This window comes from Polypterus senegalus, chromosome 16 (genome assembly GCF_016835505.1).
Source record: "Polypterus senegalus isolate Bchr_013 chromosome 16, ASM1683550v1, whole genome shotgun sequence".
In the NCBI taxonomy this organism is placed as follows: Eukaryota; Metazoa; Chordata; class Cladistia; order Polypteriformes; family Polypteridae; genus Polypterus; species Polypterus senegalus.
The window spans coordinates 99,000,969-99,021,008 of record NC_053169.1 but is presented as its reverse complement, the minus strand read 5'-3'; the positions used below and the strand labels follow the sequence as shown (position 1 = coordinate 99,021,008).

At 42.8% G+C, this 20,040-nt stretch overlaps 1 protein-coding gene across 2 annotated transcripts in view; it reads right to left on the bottom strand.

The window, feature by feature from the left end:
- LOC120516513 (1-phosphatidylinositol 4,5-bisphosphate phosphodiesterase beta-1) overlaps positions 1–20,040 on the bottom strand; it is a 487,951-nt gene that overhangs the window by 445,772 nt on the left and 22,139 nt on the right. For both annotated transcript variants that reach the window (XM_039738227.1, XM_039738228.1), the window contains exon 2: positions 15,656–15,733. In XM_039738227.1, coding sequence (XP_039594161.1) covers positions 15,656–15,733 — 78 coding nt within the window. The remainder of the gene's footprint in view (positions 1–15,655; positions 15,734–20,040) is intronic.

Here is a 20,040-nt window from a genome sequence, read left to right as displayed (position 1 = left end):
AATGGCTGCCGCTAATTGTAGACCAATAGGTCTTACTTCTGTAACCATGCAAGAGGATGGAAACTATAAGAGAAAAAAAAAAATAGAAAAGTATTTCTATGAAGATAACAGCATGCATGGGTTTATAAGAGAAGGTCCTGCCAAACCAGTCTTTTAAGATGCTTCTGAATGGGCAACTGGCATAGTTGGCAAAAATAAAGCATACAATGACATCATCTGCATAAACTCCCAAAAAGCCTTTGACTGAAGATGAATTCTAAAACTAGAAGCTGCAGGCATCAGAGGTAACCTACAGAACTGGACCTCAAGGTGGTTAACCGGAGTCACACACGTGCGCATGGTGGGAGGCAGCTAAATGGACAAAAATTAGGGTGGTAATTAGGTGGCAGTTCCATGCCAGGTGCGCTAAACCTTCCTCTTTTATCTCTGCAGACCGGACATGGGAAATTTTGCCCGATTCCTGCCCCAGAAGACGTCACTTCCACCTGCATGCCTTGGATTCAAGACAACTTCTTCTTCAGCTTCAGTTCTGTTTTTGGACTCAACTCTGTACACATCTGTGCAACTTATTTTGCTTTTTGCAGCCGGGCTTCAAGGATACGGGTGGCTGCCCCAAACCCTCCTTTGTGTGTCAAGACTGTTCTTTTTCACACTGGTAATAGACAAAGCACACAGAGAAGAAGAAAACATCCGAGCACATCTCTCCAGTTTTCATGTCACTACACTGGTTACCTGTGTCATTCAGAATTGACTTTAAGATACTGTTTATGTTTTACAAAGCCTTAAATAATCTCGCTCCGTCTTATATTTCAAAATGTCTGTCACCTTATACTCCAAATTGTAACCTTAGATCCTCAAATGAGTGTCTGCTTAGAATTGCCAGAGCTAAACTTAAAAGAAGTGGTAAGGCGGGCACCCATCTGCTGTTATGCACCTAAAATATGGAATAGCCTGTCAATAGGAATTTGCCAGGCTGGTACGGTGGAGCACTTTAAAAAAATAAACTGCTAAAAAAGACATTACTTTAACATGGCCTTCTCATAACTTCATTTTAGTGTAATCCTGATGCTCTGCATATTCAAGTAATTATCATTACTATTCATGGTGGCTCCACAATCCGTACCATCCCCTACTCTCTCTTCTGTTCTTTTTCCAGTTTTCTGTGGTGGCGACCTGCGCCATCACCACCTGATCAAAGCACCGTGATGTCCCTCCATGGATGGATTAAAGGCCAGGAGTCCACATGACCGTCATCATCAAGTCCTTCCATGAGAACCCTGAACACCATGAGGACTGATTGAGGTCATTGATGAGGGGGCTGGCTGGCCTCATGGCCTCTGAAACCCTGCAGATTTGATTTTTTCTCTCCAGCCGTTTGGAGTTTTTTTTTGTTGTTTTTTCTGTCCTCCCTGGCCATCGGACTTTACTTTTATTCTATGTTAATTAGTCCTCTCTTATTTTAAATCTTACTTTGTCTTTTTTTCTCTTTCTTCATCATGTAAAGCACTTTGAGCTACACTATTTGTATGAAAATGTGCTATGGAAATAAATGTTGTTGTTGTTGTACACGGGGGTCTGTCCTCGGTCTGTGAACTTTTTCTAATTTTAATTAAATGATATACATACATACATACACTCACCTAAAGGATTATTAGGAACACCTGTTCAATTTCTCATGAATGCAATTATCTAATCAACCAATCACATGGCAGTTGCTTCATTTAGGGGTGTGGTCCTGGTCAAGACAATCTCCTGAACTCCAACCTGAATGTCAGAATGGCAAAGAAAGGTGATTTAAGCAATTTGGAGCGTGGCATGGTTGTTGGTGCCAGACGGGCCGGTCTGAGTATTTCACAATCTGCTCAGTTACTGGGATTTTCACGCACAACCATTTCTAGGGTTTACAAAGAATGGTGTGAAAAGGGAAAAACATCCAGTATGCGGCAGTCCTGTGGGCGAAAATGCCTTGTTGATGCTAGAGGTCAGAGGAGAATGGGCCGACTGATTCAAGCTGATAGAAGAGCAACTTTGACTGAAATAACCACTCGTTACAACCGAGGTATGCAGCAAAGCATTTGTGAAGCCACAACACGCACAACCTTGAGGCGGATGGGCTACAACAGCAGAAGACCCCACCGGGTACCACTCATCTCCACTACAAATAGGAAAAAGAGGCTACAATTTGCACGAGCTCACCAAAATTGGACAGTTGAAGACTGGAAAAATGTTGCCTGGTCTGATGAGTCTCGATTTCTGTTGAGACATTCAAATGGTAGAGTCAGAATTTGGCGTAAACAGAATGAGAACATGGATCCATCATGCCTTGTTACCACTGTGCAGGCTGGTGGTGGTGGTGTAATGGTGTGGGGATGTTTTCTTGGCACACCTTAGTGCCAATTGGGCATCGTTTAAATGCCACGGGCTACCTGAGCATTGTTTCTGACCATGTCCATCCCTTCATGACCACCATGTACCCATCCTCTGATGGCTACTTCCAGCAGGATAATGCACCATGTCACAAAGCTCGAATCATTTCAAATTGGTTTCTTGAACATGACAATGAGTTCACTGTACTAAAATGGCCCCACAGTCACCAGATCTCAACCCAATAGAGCATCTTTGGGATGTGGTGGAACGGGAGCTTCGTGCCCTGGATGTGCATCCCACAAATCTCCATCAACTGCAAGATGCTATCCTATCAATATGGGCCAACATTTCTAAAGAATGCTTTCAGCACCTTGTTGAATCAATGGCACGTAGAATTAAGGCAGTTCTGAAGGCGAAAGGGGGTCAAACACCGGATTAGTATGGTGGTCCTAATAATCCTTTAGGTGAGTGTACATAGGGTGGTCCAGATCTAATTATGCAACTTTAAATATAATGCAGGAAAACAAGACAAAAGAAATGTTTGAAATATCTTGTAATAAACGAAAATGGACTTACATTGAATTAATTCACCGATTTTCCATGTCCCACTTGTCCTCCATTCAGTTGGATACAGGCTCAGAGTAATGAACTTAATAAGTTATAGCGTAATGAAGACTGCATAATTAGATCTGGACCACCCTGTATATACACACACTTACACACATATATACATACATATATCTCTCTATTATTAAAAAAATCTTGGAAGGTTGGAAGGAGATGAGACGTGATTTTCTCAGAGAGACACTTTCACGTCCCACTATACTTTGTGCCAAGAGATTTAACCAGGCCCGGGGCTGAAAATAAAAGACAAAGAGTAGATGACAAAGTAGAACGTCGTAAAGAATTCAAAACGTTGATGTGGTGCACATGCAGAGCAGGTTAGAGATAATGGAAGTACGAAAATTCAAAAGTCTCAAAAAAAGGATAGGAAAAAATCACATTAGTGCAAACAAATGGAAATTATTACTTGGTGAAATAATGGAACAGCGAAAAGAGATCGAATTTATTGTTTGGATTTAAACATTAAGTCGGAGACTTGTAGATCGTCTAATTCGTGTTGCCATCAGGGGAAAAAAAAAAAAAGTAGTGTTTCTTCCCAATGAAGAGGTGCATCCGCTAGAATGAAAAGATTTGTTGTTTGGTGAAAGTGAAATCCCGCGAGAGAAATCATCTCTCATTTGTGTGAATGCTATTGTCAGACACAGTTTGTGTAGAGAGAATGAAACGATATTCACTCACGGGCAGTTAAAACGTTGTGTTGTCACGATGGAATTCCAAATACGAGATCAAAATTCAATGCGATATTGACGAAAAAGTAAAATCGGAAAAAAGGTTGAATATATGGACAGAGGTGATATGACAGAAGTGCGCCGCGCGAGACGCAGATCACGTGGCACAGCAGCAGAAAGCCAGCAGCTGATCGAGCAAAGAGGAGGTAAAAAGAAAAATGAAAACTATTTGTTTTCCATTGCTGCGGTGGGCTGGTGCCCTGCCCGGGGTTTGCTTCCTGCCTTGTGCCCTGTGCTGGCTGGGATTGGCTCCAGCAGACCCCCTGTGACCCTGTAGTTAGGATATAGCAGGTTGGATAATGGATGGATGGTTGGATGTTTTCCATTGTATCAGCGTTTAAGAGGGGGTTTCGGAGGAGCGACCGCGTCTCCTTGGGGTGCCTAGCCCAGAGATGCGAAGTGGCTGGCGAGAGAAGCGAGCAGATGGCGAGGGGACCCCTAGTACATATACTGTATACTGATTGCTACCATCTGCAAATTCAGGTACCACGGTAGATTTTGGAACATAATCACCCACAGATACTGGGGGACTACTGTATTATTCACTCTTTATTTTTCCTTCTTTCTGAAAACAAAGGAGATTACTTTACCAAAAGTTTTAAATTCACTCGCATTTTATCATCATTGCCTGTCTTGCTGTATTTCATGCAAGGATCAATTTTGGAACAAATCATTTTGGACGCGTCTCTTAGGCTTTATACTTTTATGTTTGATTTTGCTGTCCCCTTTGGTGCACAGCAAGAGGAAAATCAATAAATAAATTACATCTTAAGCGTCCTCCTGTCATTCTTAAACGGTCTTTTTCCTTTTGGAAGATGTGAACGGTGAACGCATTTTGTGAAAGTAGTTATTTCCCTTTAGAAAAGAAGCTCAGCATGTATTGAAAGTTGGTCCTCGGCAGAAATACGACAAGCCGTGAGGTCTGAAGCGACTCCGTGCTTTCCTTTTAAGTTTCCTAGGATGGGAAGGAACAAGGGAATTAATGAAGCGACGCTGAACGTTAACTGAGTTAATAAATACGTCTGGCAGATATTAAGAGGTTCTCAGGTTCTAAAGTCACCAGACCGAGACGTCCTGTGAATAGGATACAGGGCCTCCAGGCAGGACTCCGACCCCTTCACTCTTCACACGTTTTTGTTGTTGCAGGCTTGTGCTAAAAATCATCAAAACTCCTTTTTGTCCCTCATGACAATACACTCAGTACCCCAGAATGTCAAAGTGAAACAGGGATTTAAGACATTTTTGCAAAATGTATTACAAAAATAAACATCTGTAGTATTCAGACACCATGCTTACAAGACTCAGAATTTGGCCCAGGTGCATCCCATTCTATTAATCCTCACAGAGAGGTTTCCACACCTGGTTTGAAGCCCACCTGTGGTCACCTCCATTTATTGCACGGATTAATAAAGGTGCACACACCTGTCTGTAGAAGGACCCACAGTTGAGAACAAACCAAGCCTTGAGGGTGAAAGAATGGCCTCCAGAGCTCAGAGACAGGATTGTGGGAAGGCCCGGATCTGCGGAAGGATATAAAAACATTTCGGCAGCATTAATGGTTCCCAACACCAGCACGGAAGAAGTCCGAAACAACAACGGCCATAGGGAGAAGAACCTCATGTTAAAAAAAAGGTGACCAAGAACTGGATGGTCTCTCTGGATAAACTCCAGCAAGCCTGTGAGCAAATGGCAGAAACATCCAGAAAGGACCACCACCACGGCAGTACTCTACACTAATCTGGGCTTTATGACGACAGAAGTGGCCGCTCCTCATTAAGACACACAGCAGCCCACGTGGAGTTTGTGAAAAGGCATCTAAAAAGGTTTCTCTCAGTCTGTGAGTCGAGATTCTCCTCTGGTCTGATGAAACCAAAATGATTGAACCTTTTAGCCTCGGTTCTAAGCATCATGGCTCACATGCAATGGAAAAATCTAGTAACGGACATTTGTTTTTTTCTTCCAAAATGGAGTTTTTTTTATAGTTTTTGGAGTTGCTAGGTCTTTCCATCTTGTTGTCCCTATCTGGAAAGGGAAGAGTGATCACCTGGATTGCAGCAACACTGCTTTCGGTGCCGGGTAAGGTCCTTGCTAGGGTCGTCCTCAATAGCATCCGTGATCACTTGCTCACCTACCAGCGACCGGAACAGTCTGGTTTTACACCTAAGAAGTCGACCATCGACCGCATCCTGGCACTGAGGGTTCTCATGGAGTGCAAACACGAATATCGGCAGAGTTTCTTTGCAGCCTTTGTCGATTTTCATAAAGCGTTCGACTTGGTTGATCGAGCTTCCCTGTGGGACATCCTGAGGGTTCACGGGATCCTCTCGAGGTTGCTGGATATCATGGCCGGCCTGTACACTGGTACTGTGACTGCTGTGCAGAGTGGAGACAGGACATCTGCGTTTTTCCCAGTTGATTCTGGAGTTCGTCAGCGGGGTGTTCTGCTCCTACTCTGTTCAATGCTTATATGGACTGGGTGTTGGGCAGGGTCGTGGGGTCCAGCGGCTGTGGGGCATCTGTTGGTGAAGAGAGATTCACGGATCTTGACTTTACTGACAATGCTGTGATCTTCGCGGAGTCAATGGAGGCTCTGAGCGGGGGTCTTGAGAGACTGAGTGAGGAGTCCGAGTGTCTGGTCTTGTGAGTGTCCTGATAAAAACCAACGAGCCAGGCTTTTAATGACCTCTTGGGCACGGCCACCAGCAGTGTGTCTGTCTGCGGAGAGAGTGTCGACCTCGTCATCGAGAGATTTACTTACCTCGGCAGCAACATTCATGTGACTCTGGTTACTCTTCCTGTGAAGTCAGTAGATGGATTGGGAGGGCATGGAGGGTCATGAGGTCTCAGGAAAGGGGTGTGTGGCGCTCCCGATATCTCAAGTCTTTAAAGTCCTGGTGCATCCTGTCCTACTATATGGTTGTGAGACATGGACGCTATCCAGTGACCTGAGGCGAAGACTGGACTCCTTCAGTACTGTGTCTCTCCGGAAAATCCTTGGGTACCGTTGGTTTGACTTCGTGAGCCAGTGCATGCTCCCCAACTTGACATGACTTGACTAGGTCAGTTGTGATGACCCAATAGGCCTTCATTCCAGTCATAGCACGATGGAAGAAGCTGGCATGTACACAGCGTATTTCACATACTGCAAGACAAAAAACGTAGCAACTCCACTTACCGATGAGGAAAGACCGCCTACCAATGAAAACGTCAGGTTACGATCACGTGATTTAAATGACGCGACTGCGTGATTTCAATGGCAGGTGTTGATGATTCGTGATAAGAGTAAATAAATAAATAAAATATTGTATACTTGAAGCTCAGGAAAAATTAAATCTAGAGATCGTTGATTATAGCGGTGACATTATTTTTCTTAATTTGCTGAAAACTGCCTTAAGATGCGTCATGCTGGGTTTTTCCATAGTTGGTGGGATGTGTGGAGGAAACCAGGCAGCAGTCATCAACTGTGCAATACCATTCTAACATGTGTGCCTATTTATTGTTATTTTCACTCTTCCATTGCCCACCAAGTAGAATTGTTCTGCTGGGAAAATACAATGGTGGGCGCTACCGCATTGGCCTAATTTAGGGACTCTGGCCCAGTCATGTCTGAGATTTGCTCACCCAACATGTTATAGTTATGTTCACTCCTCCTTTGCTTTCCCGACATCCATTGCCCACCATGTGGAGATCAGTCATTAGCATTACAGCTACAAACTTTGTTCACCTGGCACAAGCGGGTGCAAGAAAGTCGCTACCATGTTGCTGTTACCAGTATAGGATGTTGAAAGTAAGGTAAAGTCATCCCGGATGGTGGATCACAGGAATCGTGGGGTAGAGGGGGTCTTTCATCAGATTGGCTGGCCAGGCACTGTTTCAATGGCCAATAGGGGGAGGCAGCTTGATGGCCGAGGTCTCCGGGATTCAAATCATATTATGGGATATCCTCTACTGTTAAATTCTGCTCCCTACTTGTACAATTTTTATACTGTACTGAGGATTTGTTCTGCTCTGTGTATTGTATTGTATTGACCTCCTTCTTTTTGACACCCACTGCATGCCCAACCTACCTGGAAAGGGGTCTCTCTTTGAACTGCCTTTCCTGAGGTTTCTTCCATTTTTTCCCTACAAGGGTTTTTTTGGGGGAGTTTTTCCTTGTCTTCTTAGAGAGTCAAGGGGCTGGGGAGCTGTCGAAAGGCAGGGCCTGTTAAAAGCCCATTGTGGCACTTCTTGTGTAATTTTGGGCTAAACAAAAATAAATTGCATTGTATTGTAGTGTAACAGAGCCTTATTATTTGTTTTGAACCTTCCACTGCATGTCTTGCCTGTTTTTGAAATTTTGTTCCTAACCCTTGCAATCGGACAGGCACACAGACACGCCCACAGGCACACCCATGGACCAGCCCACAGTCACGCCCACATGTACATCCACATCCATGGACCATACACAGACACAAACATGGACAAGCCAACAGACACGCCTACATGCACACCCACATCCATGGACCAGCCCACAGACACACCAATGGATCGGCCCACAGACACGCCCAAAGACACACCCATGGACCAACCCACAGTCACGCCCACATGCACACCCACAAACCCTTGTCCTTTTGTTAAGGTGGATCGTAGGCAGTTCAGAATAGCATTAATAGACCGAGTCACCATCTAAACAACTTAGACTCTCCAGTCTCTAAATCTTAAAAAAAAAAGAGCACAGCCAGAAGCTCATGGCCTTCACGTAAGCATCACCTGCTGTCCAAATTTCCTTCACTCCCAACCTCACTCGGCCTCAAACTGTACAAGGTGAGCATCGGATTCACTCAGATGTTATTCTCGGCCCATCACGGGTCAAACTCAGTGTTTCATTTCGAGCTCCTTGCTCAGCAGGTCAGGCTGCACTGACTCTCCATCACATGAAAAGGAGCAGAATTGATCCTGTCAGCTGACAGCAGCCCCGTGGTTGTTCCTCCTGTGAGCGACGCTATGGATGTGAACGAATGTCACACTCTTCCATTTATCTTTATTCGTTTCTGCTTGTCATGAATGGTGAAAGACTTGTACTTCAAAAAACGCCAGAGCCACAAAAATCCTTCCCCATATAGTACCTGCTGTTCTGCCACATGGAAAAACATCCATAGGCGCTGCCATGCCATTCAATGATTGCAGGAGGTAATTTGCTAAATCGAGCCCAGTGCAGAATGACTTAAATTATGCAAGACATTTCCCTAGTGAAGGGGACCCAGCAATTAAAACAAAAAAAAAAAAAAAAAGAATAAATGGCTTTAAAAATCAGTCTGTTCAAGACAAGCTGGTTATCTTTCCATTTTCCATAATTAGACCCTTCATGACATCCCTCATATGACAAGCTTCGGGAAGAACAACTTAACTTGGATTGCATTAATTATTTAGAGGATCACCAAAAAACAGTTACTCTTGCCCTGTCCCCAGGTTTGACTTACAACTATCGCGATTGAAGTGACACTCAAGTCCCTTCTGCAAATACGCCGACTTTAAAAGCTCCAGGCACATATTTTTTTTCCCCCTATTCTATTTCTAAATGTGACAACATATTTCTAAAAATATCTAACTTTCTGCAGCTATTTGGATTATTCACTGCAAAGGGTAAAATGAGAATTAAAAAAAGATATATGTTTTTAAATGTGACTGGACTGATATTCAAAAATAATTACCAAATGTTTATTATGTGCCCACCGGAAGTGCCACTGCCACCACCCCAAACCAACACAAAAAGGCATAAGATGGCATATTGTCAAATATATAAATAAGATGTTTCAGGGTCCTCAACATAAATGAGCAAAAAAAAATAAATAAATAATGTGTCATTACATATGAAGTGATATTTTATAATAATTAGCTATTAGCATCCATGTATTTGTGTCCATTCTGCCCATATGTTCCCTCAACTCTACCCACACACCTAAAATGGCACATATTAAAATTATATATCAATTTCTCACTGTCAGAGGGCTAAAAATAATTAATACAGAATGAAACATATTCCTCATATCATATTTTATAATAACAACCACCTATAAGCATCTTTTTATGTGTGCCCATTCCATCCATACGCCCACAGAACCAAACCCACACAACTAAAATAGACATAAAATTGCACATTGTTCAAACAAAAAAAGAAAAGAAAAGAAAAGCCATCAGAGGGATAAAACTTATACAGAAAATATTTCAATGTGGATCAATTGATAATCTCTTATAATTAAGACTCTTATGTGCCCGCTGCAGCCATACCACCACCACTGGCAGTGCCACCATCACCTCAAAACGGCATACAACGGCACATTCTAAAAGAAATTAATAAGATGTCTCACCAACTCGGTGGCAAAACTGTGGAAATGGAAAATGTTTCATTGTGTATGAACTAACATGCTATAATAATTAATATCCTTTAATTTGTGCCAATTCCAACTCAACCCACACACCTAAGTAAGCATAAGATGGCACATGTTGAAGCAAAAAAAACAACAACTTATTTTGGTTTTTTTTCTACAGTTGGGGGCTAAAAATGAGTGCAAGGAATATGTTTCATTGTGTAATAACTTAATCCATAAGCATGTTTGTGCCCATTCTACCCATAAGTCCACAGAACTAAACACAAAAAAAGCATAAAATGGCATATCTCTCTATTATAAAAAAAAATCTTGGAAGGAGACGAGATGTGATTTTCTATGAGAGACACTTATACGTCCCACGAGACGAGTCCATGCCCGGGGCCGGAAATAAAAGACAAAGAGTAGATGACAAAGCAGAACGTCGTAAAGAATTCAAAAACGTTGGCACAGTACACATGCAGAGCAGGGTTGAGATAAACTATGAAAATTCGAAAGTCTCAAAAAAAAAAAAAAGGATAGTAAAAATCGCATTAGTGCAAACAAACGGAAATTATTACTTGGTGAAATAACGGAAAAGTGAAAAGAGATTGAATATATTGTTTGGATTTAAAGTTTAAGTCGGAGACTTGTAGATCGTCTGATTCAGCAGTTCTCAAACTTTCGTATTTCACGCCCCTTTTCTACCTGCAATAATTCTGCGCCCCCCTCCCTGCATTATATAAAAGATAGATGAGAATAACCCACGATTCAACTAACAAAGGTGTGATACTCGTGCGGTGTCGCGGTATCCTAGCATTTTTACTTCCATAAGATTTGCAAGTGTTCGGCTAACTTCGATGAAATATTTGCAATTTATTCTTTTTAAAGTGCTTTAATATCTGTTAAAATGCCTTGTGTGGTTTTTAGTAGTAATTCTAATCCCAAAAACAAAGAATACGTTATTCATTCGTGTTTAATAATTTTTTTATGTAAAGAAATGATGAAATATGTTTTAATTTTTAAAAATCTCATAAATGAGGACACCGATGAAGTCAATCTGCGTGAGACAAACGTATTTTCGTCATTCAAATATTATACCGCTGTTAGTTGTATCATGAAAATAACTCAAAACGCAGTAAATTATTTTACTCAATTTGTCGCAGTCGCGCCGCATTATCACCTGATCTACTGTTACCCGAAGTTTGGGACTCGCCAGTCTAATTCATGTTGCCAGCGAGAATTAAAAGATTCCAAAAACGTTGCCACGGTATGAAGTCCCATGAGGCAGAGACTTTTTAACACGAGATTCTTTCAAGTCACGCCCTTCGTTCAACTATTTTCAAACAAGCCCACAGTCATCAAACCTCTAATTGGTGTGAATGCTTTTGTCAGACACACTTCCTGCGCTCTCAGGACAATAATTTTATACGTTCTCGATGACACGTCAACGATAAAGCGAAGAAGAAAGAGCCTGGACAAACAATCGAGAAAGTCGTTTTATTGATTAGAGAGAAAGAAAACGAAATTCACTCACAGGCAGTTATACGTTGCGTTGTCACGATGAAAGTCCAAACACGGAATCAAAATTCAATGCGATCTTGAAGAAAAGTCCATTCCAAATATTGTTTTAACTAAAGTTAAAGTGAAAATAATGCATATGTAAACAGTTCCCATGAAAATAAAAAATCTCTTAAAATTGTATATCCGGTAAACCAAACCCGGGGTGGGCGAGCAAAGTGAACAGGGGGCTGAGCCCCCTAGTTGTTAGAAGATATAATCATATTTCTCACTGTTGGATGGCTAACAATAAAGAATACGTTTTGTTGTGTATGACCTTATATTCAATAATAATGACCTATACATTTTTTTTAAGTGTGCCCATTCCACCCATTACCCCCCCAGAACCAAACCGACACAACTCAAATAAGTGTAAAAATCACACATTGTTGAAGAAAACAAAAATGCATTTTTCACTATCAGAGGGGCTAAACAATTATTATAAAGGAAATATTTCAATGTGTACGAATTGACGATCTCTAATAATTATGAATTAATAACATATGTTTTGTTTCCACAGCTGCCAGGCCACCACCATCATCCCAACACACCACAAGGCATGAAATGGCACATTGTCAAATAAATGAAACAGGACATTACACAGTCTTGGTGGTACAGATCTGGATATGAATATACAGCGCATCTGGAAAGTCTTCACAGCACTTCATCACTGTTTCCACATTTTGTTATGTTACATTACAAAATGGATTAAATTCATTTTTCCTCAGAATTCTACACACAACACCCCATAATGACAATGTGAACAAAGTTTACTTGAGGTTTTTGCAAATTTATTAAAAATAAAACAAAATCGAGAAAGCACATGTACATAAGTATTCACAGCCTTTGCCATGAAGCTCACAATTGAGCTCCGGTCCATTCTGTGTCCCCTGATCATCCTTGAGATGTTTCATTGGAGTCCACCTGTGGTCAGTTCAGTTGATGTGACATGATTTGGAAAGGCACACACCAGTCTATAGAAGGTCCCACAGTCGACAGTTCATGTCAGAGCACAAACCAAGCATGAAGTCAAAGGAATTGTCTGTAGACCTCCGAGACAGGATTGTCTTGAGGAACAAATCTGGGGAAGGTTACAGAAAAATGTCTGCTGCTTTGAAGGTCCCAATGAGCACAGTGGCCTCCATCATCCGTAAGTGGAAGAAGTTCAAAACCACCAGGACTCTTCCTAGAGCTGGCCGGCCATCTAAACTGAATGATCGGGGGAGAAGAGCCTTAGTCAGGGAGGTGACCAAGAACCCGATGGTCACTCTGTCACAGCTCCAGAGGTCCTCTGTGGAGAGAGGAGAACCTTTCAGAAGGACAACCATCTCTGCAGCAATCCACCAATCAGGCCTGTATGGTAGAGTGGCCAGACAGAAGCCACTCCTTAGTAAAAGGCACATGGCAGCCCACCTGGAGTTTACCAAAAGGCACCTGAAGGACTCTCAGACCATGAGAAACAAAATTCTCTGGTCTGATGAGACAAAGATTGAACTCTTTGGTGTGAATGGCAGGCGTCACGTTTGGAGGAAACCAGGCACCGCTCATCACCAGGCCAATACCATCTCTACAATGAAGCATGGTGGTGGCAGCATCAGGAACTGGGAGACTAGTCAGGAGAAAGGGAAAGATGACTGCAGCAATGTACAGAGACATCCTGGATGAAAACCTGCTAGAAATAAGCCTAAAATGGCACATTGTTCAAAAAAATGAATTGTATCTTTCACAGTCAGACGGCTAAAAATAAATAATAAGAAATATGTTTCATTGTGTGTCGACTTATATCTACCTGTGTCTGTGTATCTGAGGGTCCATCTGGTTGCTTTGTCCCTGTAATTTCAACAGATGGTGCATCACAAACATTTATAGTAATGAAATGCATTGCATTTGTCATTCCAACAGAAGGCACATAAGAAACATTAACTCTGCGTTTACAAAATGTCACATAACACAGACATATGCATTGCATTTATCATTCGATGGCACATCCCAAACATGAACTCTGAATCTCTGGTATGAATCCCAAACCAAATGGCATATAACAGATGCATATGAATTGCATTTGTCATTCAAGTGATGGCACATCCCAAACATGGAAACTGCCTTACGAATCCCATACCAAATGGCACATAAGAGACACATGCACTGCATTTGTCATTCCAACAGAAGGAACATCACAGACATTAACTCAGCTTTTATGAATCCCATACCAAGTGGCATTTAAGACATGCCTATGCATTGCATTTATTATTGGATTCAAATTGGTATGAATCCCAAACCAAATGACATATAACAGATATGTATGATTTGCATTTCTCATTCCAACAGATGGACATTAATACTGCTTTTACAAATCCAATACCAAACGGCATTAAAGAGACATGTGCATTGCATTAGTCATTCCAACAGAGGGCACATCAAACATTAGCTCTTCTTTACAAATCTTATACCAGACTATATATATATATATATATATATAACAGTGACGGACTGAAAAAAGCAATGAATCTAACAGATGGCACATCACCAACATTATCTCTGAATCTCTGGTATGAATCCCATACCAAATGGCATATAACAGATACGTATCAATTGCATTTGTCATTAAGAATCCCATACCAAATGTCATAAGAGATATATGCATTGCATTTGTCATTCCAACAGATGGTGCATCATAAATTTTAAACAGTTATACCAAATTGCGTATGGCAGAGACATATGCATCGTTTAGTGCGTTGCACATGTTAACACCAATGTCTACATGGATTACTTAGATTTTTTTAAGGCATCTTCGACGGGCAGCACAGTTAGCCGTGAATAACTTGATAGAGTTGTTCAGGGAAGGGTAAACGGAGTATAATGTGTTCCTAATGTCTGCATTGGGTGGCACGGTGGCACAGTGGTAGCGCTGCTGCCTCACAGTTAGGAGACCTGGGTTCACTTCCCGGGTCCTCCCTGCGTGGAGTCTGCATGTTCTCCCCGTGTCTGCGTGGGTTTCCTCCCACAGTCCAAAGACATGCAGCTTAGGTGTTAATTAATGTTGATTTATTTTGTTTTCTTATTGTGTCTTTTATTTTTCTATTCTTCATTATGTAAAGCACATTGAGCTACTGTTTGTATGAAAATGTGCTATAGAAATAAATGTTGTTGTTGTTGTAGGTGTATTGGTGATTCTAAATTGTCCCTGTGTGTTCTCTGTGGCAGGCTGGCACCCTACCCGGGGTTTGTTTCCTGCCTTGTGCCCTGTGTTGGCTGGGATTGGCTCCAGCAGACCCCGTGACCCTGTAGTTAGGATATATAGCGGGTTCGATAATGGATGGCTGGCTGCCATTATTTTGTGCTCATACCACCCTCAGCTATGTGTACAGCCCACATACCAAGTATCCATAAAAATAGCACAACTCTTGTCAAGCAGCTTTCAACTTTCCTTTCAGTATTCCGAAGCCAGTCACCTGCCGACAGTGCCTATCGTCTACATTATCAGGTAATTGAGACACACAACTCATTTGTACTTTGCAATGCAACCTTATTAAAAAAGAAGCACTTCAAAAAGCATGTGCAGGCGCATCCATAATGATAGCAGCAGTCAACCCCTATTAGTTTAATAAGTGATTTTAAATACCAAAGGGAGGAAAATGGGCACACAAAACATATTGTGATCCATTTGTCAATAGCATTTAAAAAATAATGTATTGCTAGCGACGGAAATTAACCTGTGTGGGATATCGTTGTGAACACAAAGCTGTTACAGACAAGAGGCTCCTTTCGGTGACTAATGCCTGCCCTGCCTGCCGCATCGCCATTGTTCGCTTGCAGCCTTAGACTGAAAGAATGCCAAGCAGCAGCACGGCTTTACATATCGGGGAAACGACGAGTCTCGAGAAAACATCCTGTGAAAACGCCGAGGCTCCCTCCTCTGTGTTATTGTCTGCCACCCTCGTCTTTTAAATGCATGCAATCAAAAAGAAAAAAATCCAGCAGGCAACTTTGGGAAATACGAAAATGAAGGAGATGAAGCAGAACCATCTTTACCTTATTCTGATCTGTCCAGTATAAGAAGTGTCCATGAGGGTCCACTCGCAGTGTGACAGGAGTAACCAAAGTAGAGTCCTAAGTAGAGAAGAAAAGGGGAATAATGAGTCATGTGGAAATACAGTGTGTACATGTACATTTGCTCGCAGAGCAGATGCTTTTATCCAAAGTGACTTACAAATAATCCACACTGTTATAGACTGCAAGTCCTAAATTACAATTTCAAAAATTCCCACTAGAGGGGGAAAAAACTGTTAAAAACCCCGGCTAGATACAAAAAAAGAACCATGTTGAATCTTCTATTCTTCACAAAAATGCTCCTCAATAACAATGAAACTGCACGGAGCACAAAAGCAAAAGGAATTCCCCCAAAAAAATAAGGCAACCAAAGCAGAAATCCCAAAAAGAATTCTGGAAAAGAACAATCAACGTAGAAGATCACAGTAACTCAACACTCCATTGTGCTTTCGAGATGAACCACCACCAAGAACAGTGGGAGACCCTCCGGTTATAGAGAGCAGAGGGCAGGTTCTTGGTGGTGATTGGCAGGTGGCCCCGCCCCTTGAGGAACCAACCCACAAAAGACACGGAGCGTAACCCAGGCAAAGAAAATAAGAATAAAAGTAACATTAACATAAATAAATGACTCGAGAAAGAAGAAAAAGGACATAAAACACGGATTTGGACCCCAGTCTGGGGAGGAACCCCGGCCGAAATATAAACACACACACACACACACACAAGAAGCCACACTCGGCTGGAGGACACACTTTTCTTAGATGTTGAGCCAATGCAGCAGGCGGTGCCACATTAGTTGGTAGTTTTGCAGGGTGGCATAGCAATGCAGGGTCTATTCAACAGCAACATTTTTTTTGTAGAGGCCAAAAAAAAAAAAAAAATCACACAGTGGGCTTTAACAGGTCTGGTCTTTTTTGACAGCCCCCCAATCCCCCAAGAGGGCATGATCTCTCTAAGAAGACAAGGAGAACCTCAAAAAATGGACACAATCTCAGGATAGGCGATTCGGAGAGAGACCCCATTTCCAGGTTAGTTGGGCATACACGTGGGTGCCAATTAAAAGGGGGTGGGTGGGAGGTGTAAATACAATACACAGTAACCCTAAATACATTAATAATTATACAGTAGATGATATCACAGAAGAAGACTCCTGGAGACCTCGGCCATCAAGCTGCCTCCCCACTACTGGCCATTCCACAGGGTCCAAAATCCGAGTGATTGTCCACCTGATCAATGTGTGTGGAGTTTGCATGTTCTTCATACAGTAGACCACAAAACTATTTGGTTGTTTTCATAGAGCACAAGATTTGCAAACCCGCTTAACTCTTTTAGGGCGATTCTAGGAGATTGAGGGTGATCATGAGCTGCAAACATCGAGAAAACACACTGCTACTTTATAGGTAGACCCTCTTTGCTAGGAGGAACGTTAGACTCATTGACTTGACATCAAATCCCTGCTTGTGCACGAGTACCATAGAGTAAACAATGTCGAGAACGGGATCAAGCGAATGCGCAAAGCAAAATGCTTGGTGGATGACACTTTGAGTATATTTCATTATGTTGAATTTAACTCCGACTTGTCAAAGTTCAAGTGATCAGGAGATCGAGATCGGAAAACGAAAGTGAGGTACCGGCGTCAGCTGATCAGTCCCCAGCTGATCCGCCGCTGCCACTGCCACCCCCAGACAGCTGCTAATTCTTCCATGGGAGCCAGAGATGGCGACATGGCACTGCACACAGCAACAGACATTCTATGTGAGAAACTATTGCGTGGTTTACTTTTCAGAAAACAGAGTTTTTTTTGGAAAAATATTTAGCCCTGGACGGCGTGGTGGCACAGTGGGTAGCGCTGCTGCCTCACAGTTAGGAGTCCTGGGTTCGCTTCCCGGGTCCTCCCTGTGTGGAGTTTGCATGTTCTCCCCATGTGTGTCTGCGTGGGTTTCCTCCCAAAGACATGCAGGTTAGGTGCATTGGCGATCCTAAATCGTCCCTAGTGTGTGCTTGGTGTGTGCGTGTGTGTGTGTGTGCCCTGCGGTGGGCTGGCACCCTGCTGGAGATTTTTTCCTGCCTTGCGCCCTGTGCTGGCTGGGATTGGCTCCAGCAGAGTCCCATGACCCTGTTGCTAGGATATAGCTGGATGGATGGATGGATGGATATTTAGCCCTGGGAGAAAAAAAAATCAGCCCTAAAAGAGTTAATGTAACTCAAGGCCGTGGTGGGCCAGAGCCCGGGCAAACACGACCAGGCACAAAACAGGAACCAAACCCGGACCAAGCGCCAGTCCATCATAAGACACCACACGGCACCGATTAAGAATCTTCTAGTGAAGTTACCTTTGATGGAATGGAAGGGTAAAAAAAAAATGGAGAAAAGCCCACTCAGATGTGGCAGAGCACGGATACGGTCATAAACTGGAGTCGGCCATGTTGTGGAAAATGGTGGGAAGCCTCCAAAAGGCCCCTTTGCCACCGTGTTTGAGGTCAGGCTGAAGATGGAGCCAATGAGACGCCTCCCAGATGGCACTGCGTGAGGGATTTCACATCCATTTTGATCAAATTGCCAACACAATTTGTCCTCCACCACACCTCAGCCGTCCTTCTCCGTTGGTGAGATCCCTTCTGTTAGGGCCAACAGTTTCAGTTTGGAGCACCTGCTGCCATTCTTCTGCACACCAGTCCTTGGATCTTTGAGTGTTGTCGAGCCTTTTGACTTTTCTACGAAGGCCACATCTGATTAGATTTTTCCGTACTGTAGATGGGGGTCTCAACGAGTTCTCTCTGCTCCAAATGATGCTGGACATCCTCTGATTTTGTGGGCAAGTAAACCTTACCCATTTCTCATTTGCGGCCCTCAATTTCCAAGGGCAGCCATTTGCTTTTGCCTGGTGGTGGTGCTCCTTTTAGAAGAGTTTTGGGCCGCACGTCTGCCTGGGAGAGACTTTGACGATGCAGGATGACCACCTTTGGTCTTCTGTCGGGGTCTCAAACTGCTGCAGCTGCTGGCCGCAGGTTGTCGCTGCCCCGTTTTATCCCCGCCACACATGCCGTTCTCTTTCAGTTCGCCGATATCAGGTCCTGAGCCAAGCCCTAGGGCCGCATGCCTACAAACATCTCACATTTATTCAGCTGGACACTTCTCCATTGCTGCAGGAGTTTCCTTCTTGAATGCTGGGATGAGTAACGTTCTTCTCAAAGGCCTCTAGCCCCATTGCCTTAATGACTGCTGATGAAGCCACATTTTTTTAGTTGTCACCCCTGTTAAGAGTTCCCACCTTTAATTGCTTGTCATTGTCTTAAATGGCAGCATTCCCTGTTTTTTAATTGCCCCTTTATTAGCCGTTAAGTGAAAAGGACAAAGGAACCACAAGTTCTCCATCTACCTCGCTTCAAACCACACCTGTGTGTAATCATTGTGAATGATCTCGTTTCATAAAATAAATTTGCAAGGGGAATTACTCTTGCGTTTTAGGCCTCAAATCATTTGGATGATATCCTTAGGAGGGCAAAAATAATCAACGATGTAAGGAGGACCTGACATGGCAGAGTTAAAACACTGACAAGCTAGGAAACTAAATAAGATGTCGGACTGCTGAGGATCGGCTTCTAATCAAGGCAATCACTCCCACTGCGGCCCTCCAGGACAGACATCCCTCACCCCTGCTTTCATGTATGGATTCACTTATTGCAGGGGTGTCCAACTCTGGACCTGGTGGTCCGCAGTGGCTGCAGGGTTTCATTCTAACCATCTTCTTAATCAGTGAGCCTTGTTCCTGTTGTTTTGCCTTCATTTTAATTGACGTGACTCAGACCCCTTAATGAACAGCCAAACAATAATGAGACACAAAACAAGACACCACATGACCAGCTAACCTGAAAATAAAGAAAGGCGAGGATCTTGGTCATGTCGGTCTGCTCAGGTCACCGACACATCTTTACGGTGGTCTTAGGAAAAAACAGAAAATCAACAGTCTACTGTGGCAGAATGAGAGCAGCAATAAGTCCTGAAAGTCAAAAGCGGCATTTAATTAACAGCAAGCATCGGCTTCTTATTAAGAAACTGGTTGGAGTGAAATTGGCTGGAGTTTGACGTTCACCTGTCAGCTCGTCTCACGTCTCATTTCTGTTTGGCTGCCATTTAATGAAGAAACGAATTAATTAAAAAAAAAAGAGCAATTAAAATGAAGGGAGAAGGAGTTAATTAGCAGTGAAAACTGAGCACTGATTAGGAAAAGAGTTAGAATGAAAACCTGAAGCCACTACAGCCCACCAGGACTGGAGCGGGACACCCCTGACTTATTGCAAAAGAAATGTATGGAACTGTAAAATATGCTTTTTTATATTGCCGTGATAATTAAGGAGACATCAAAT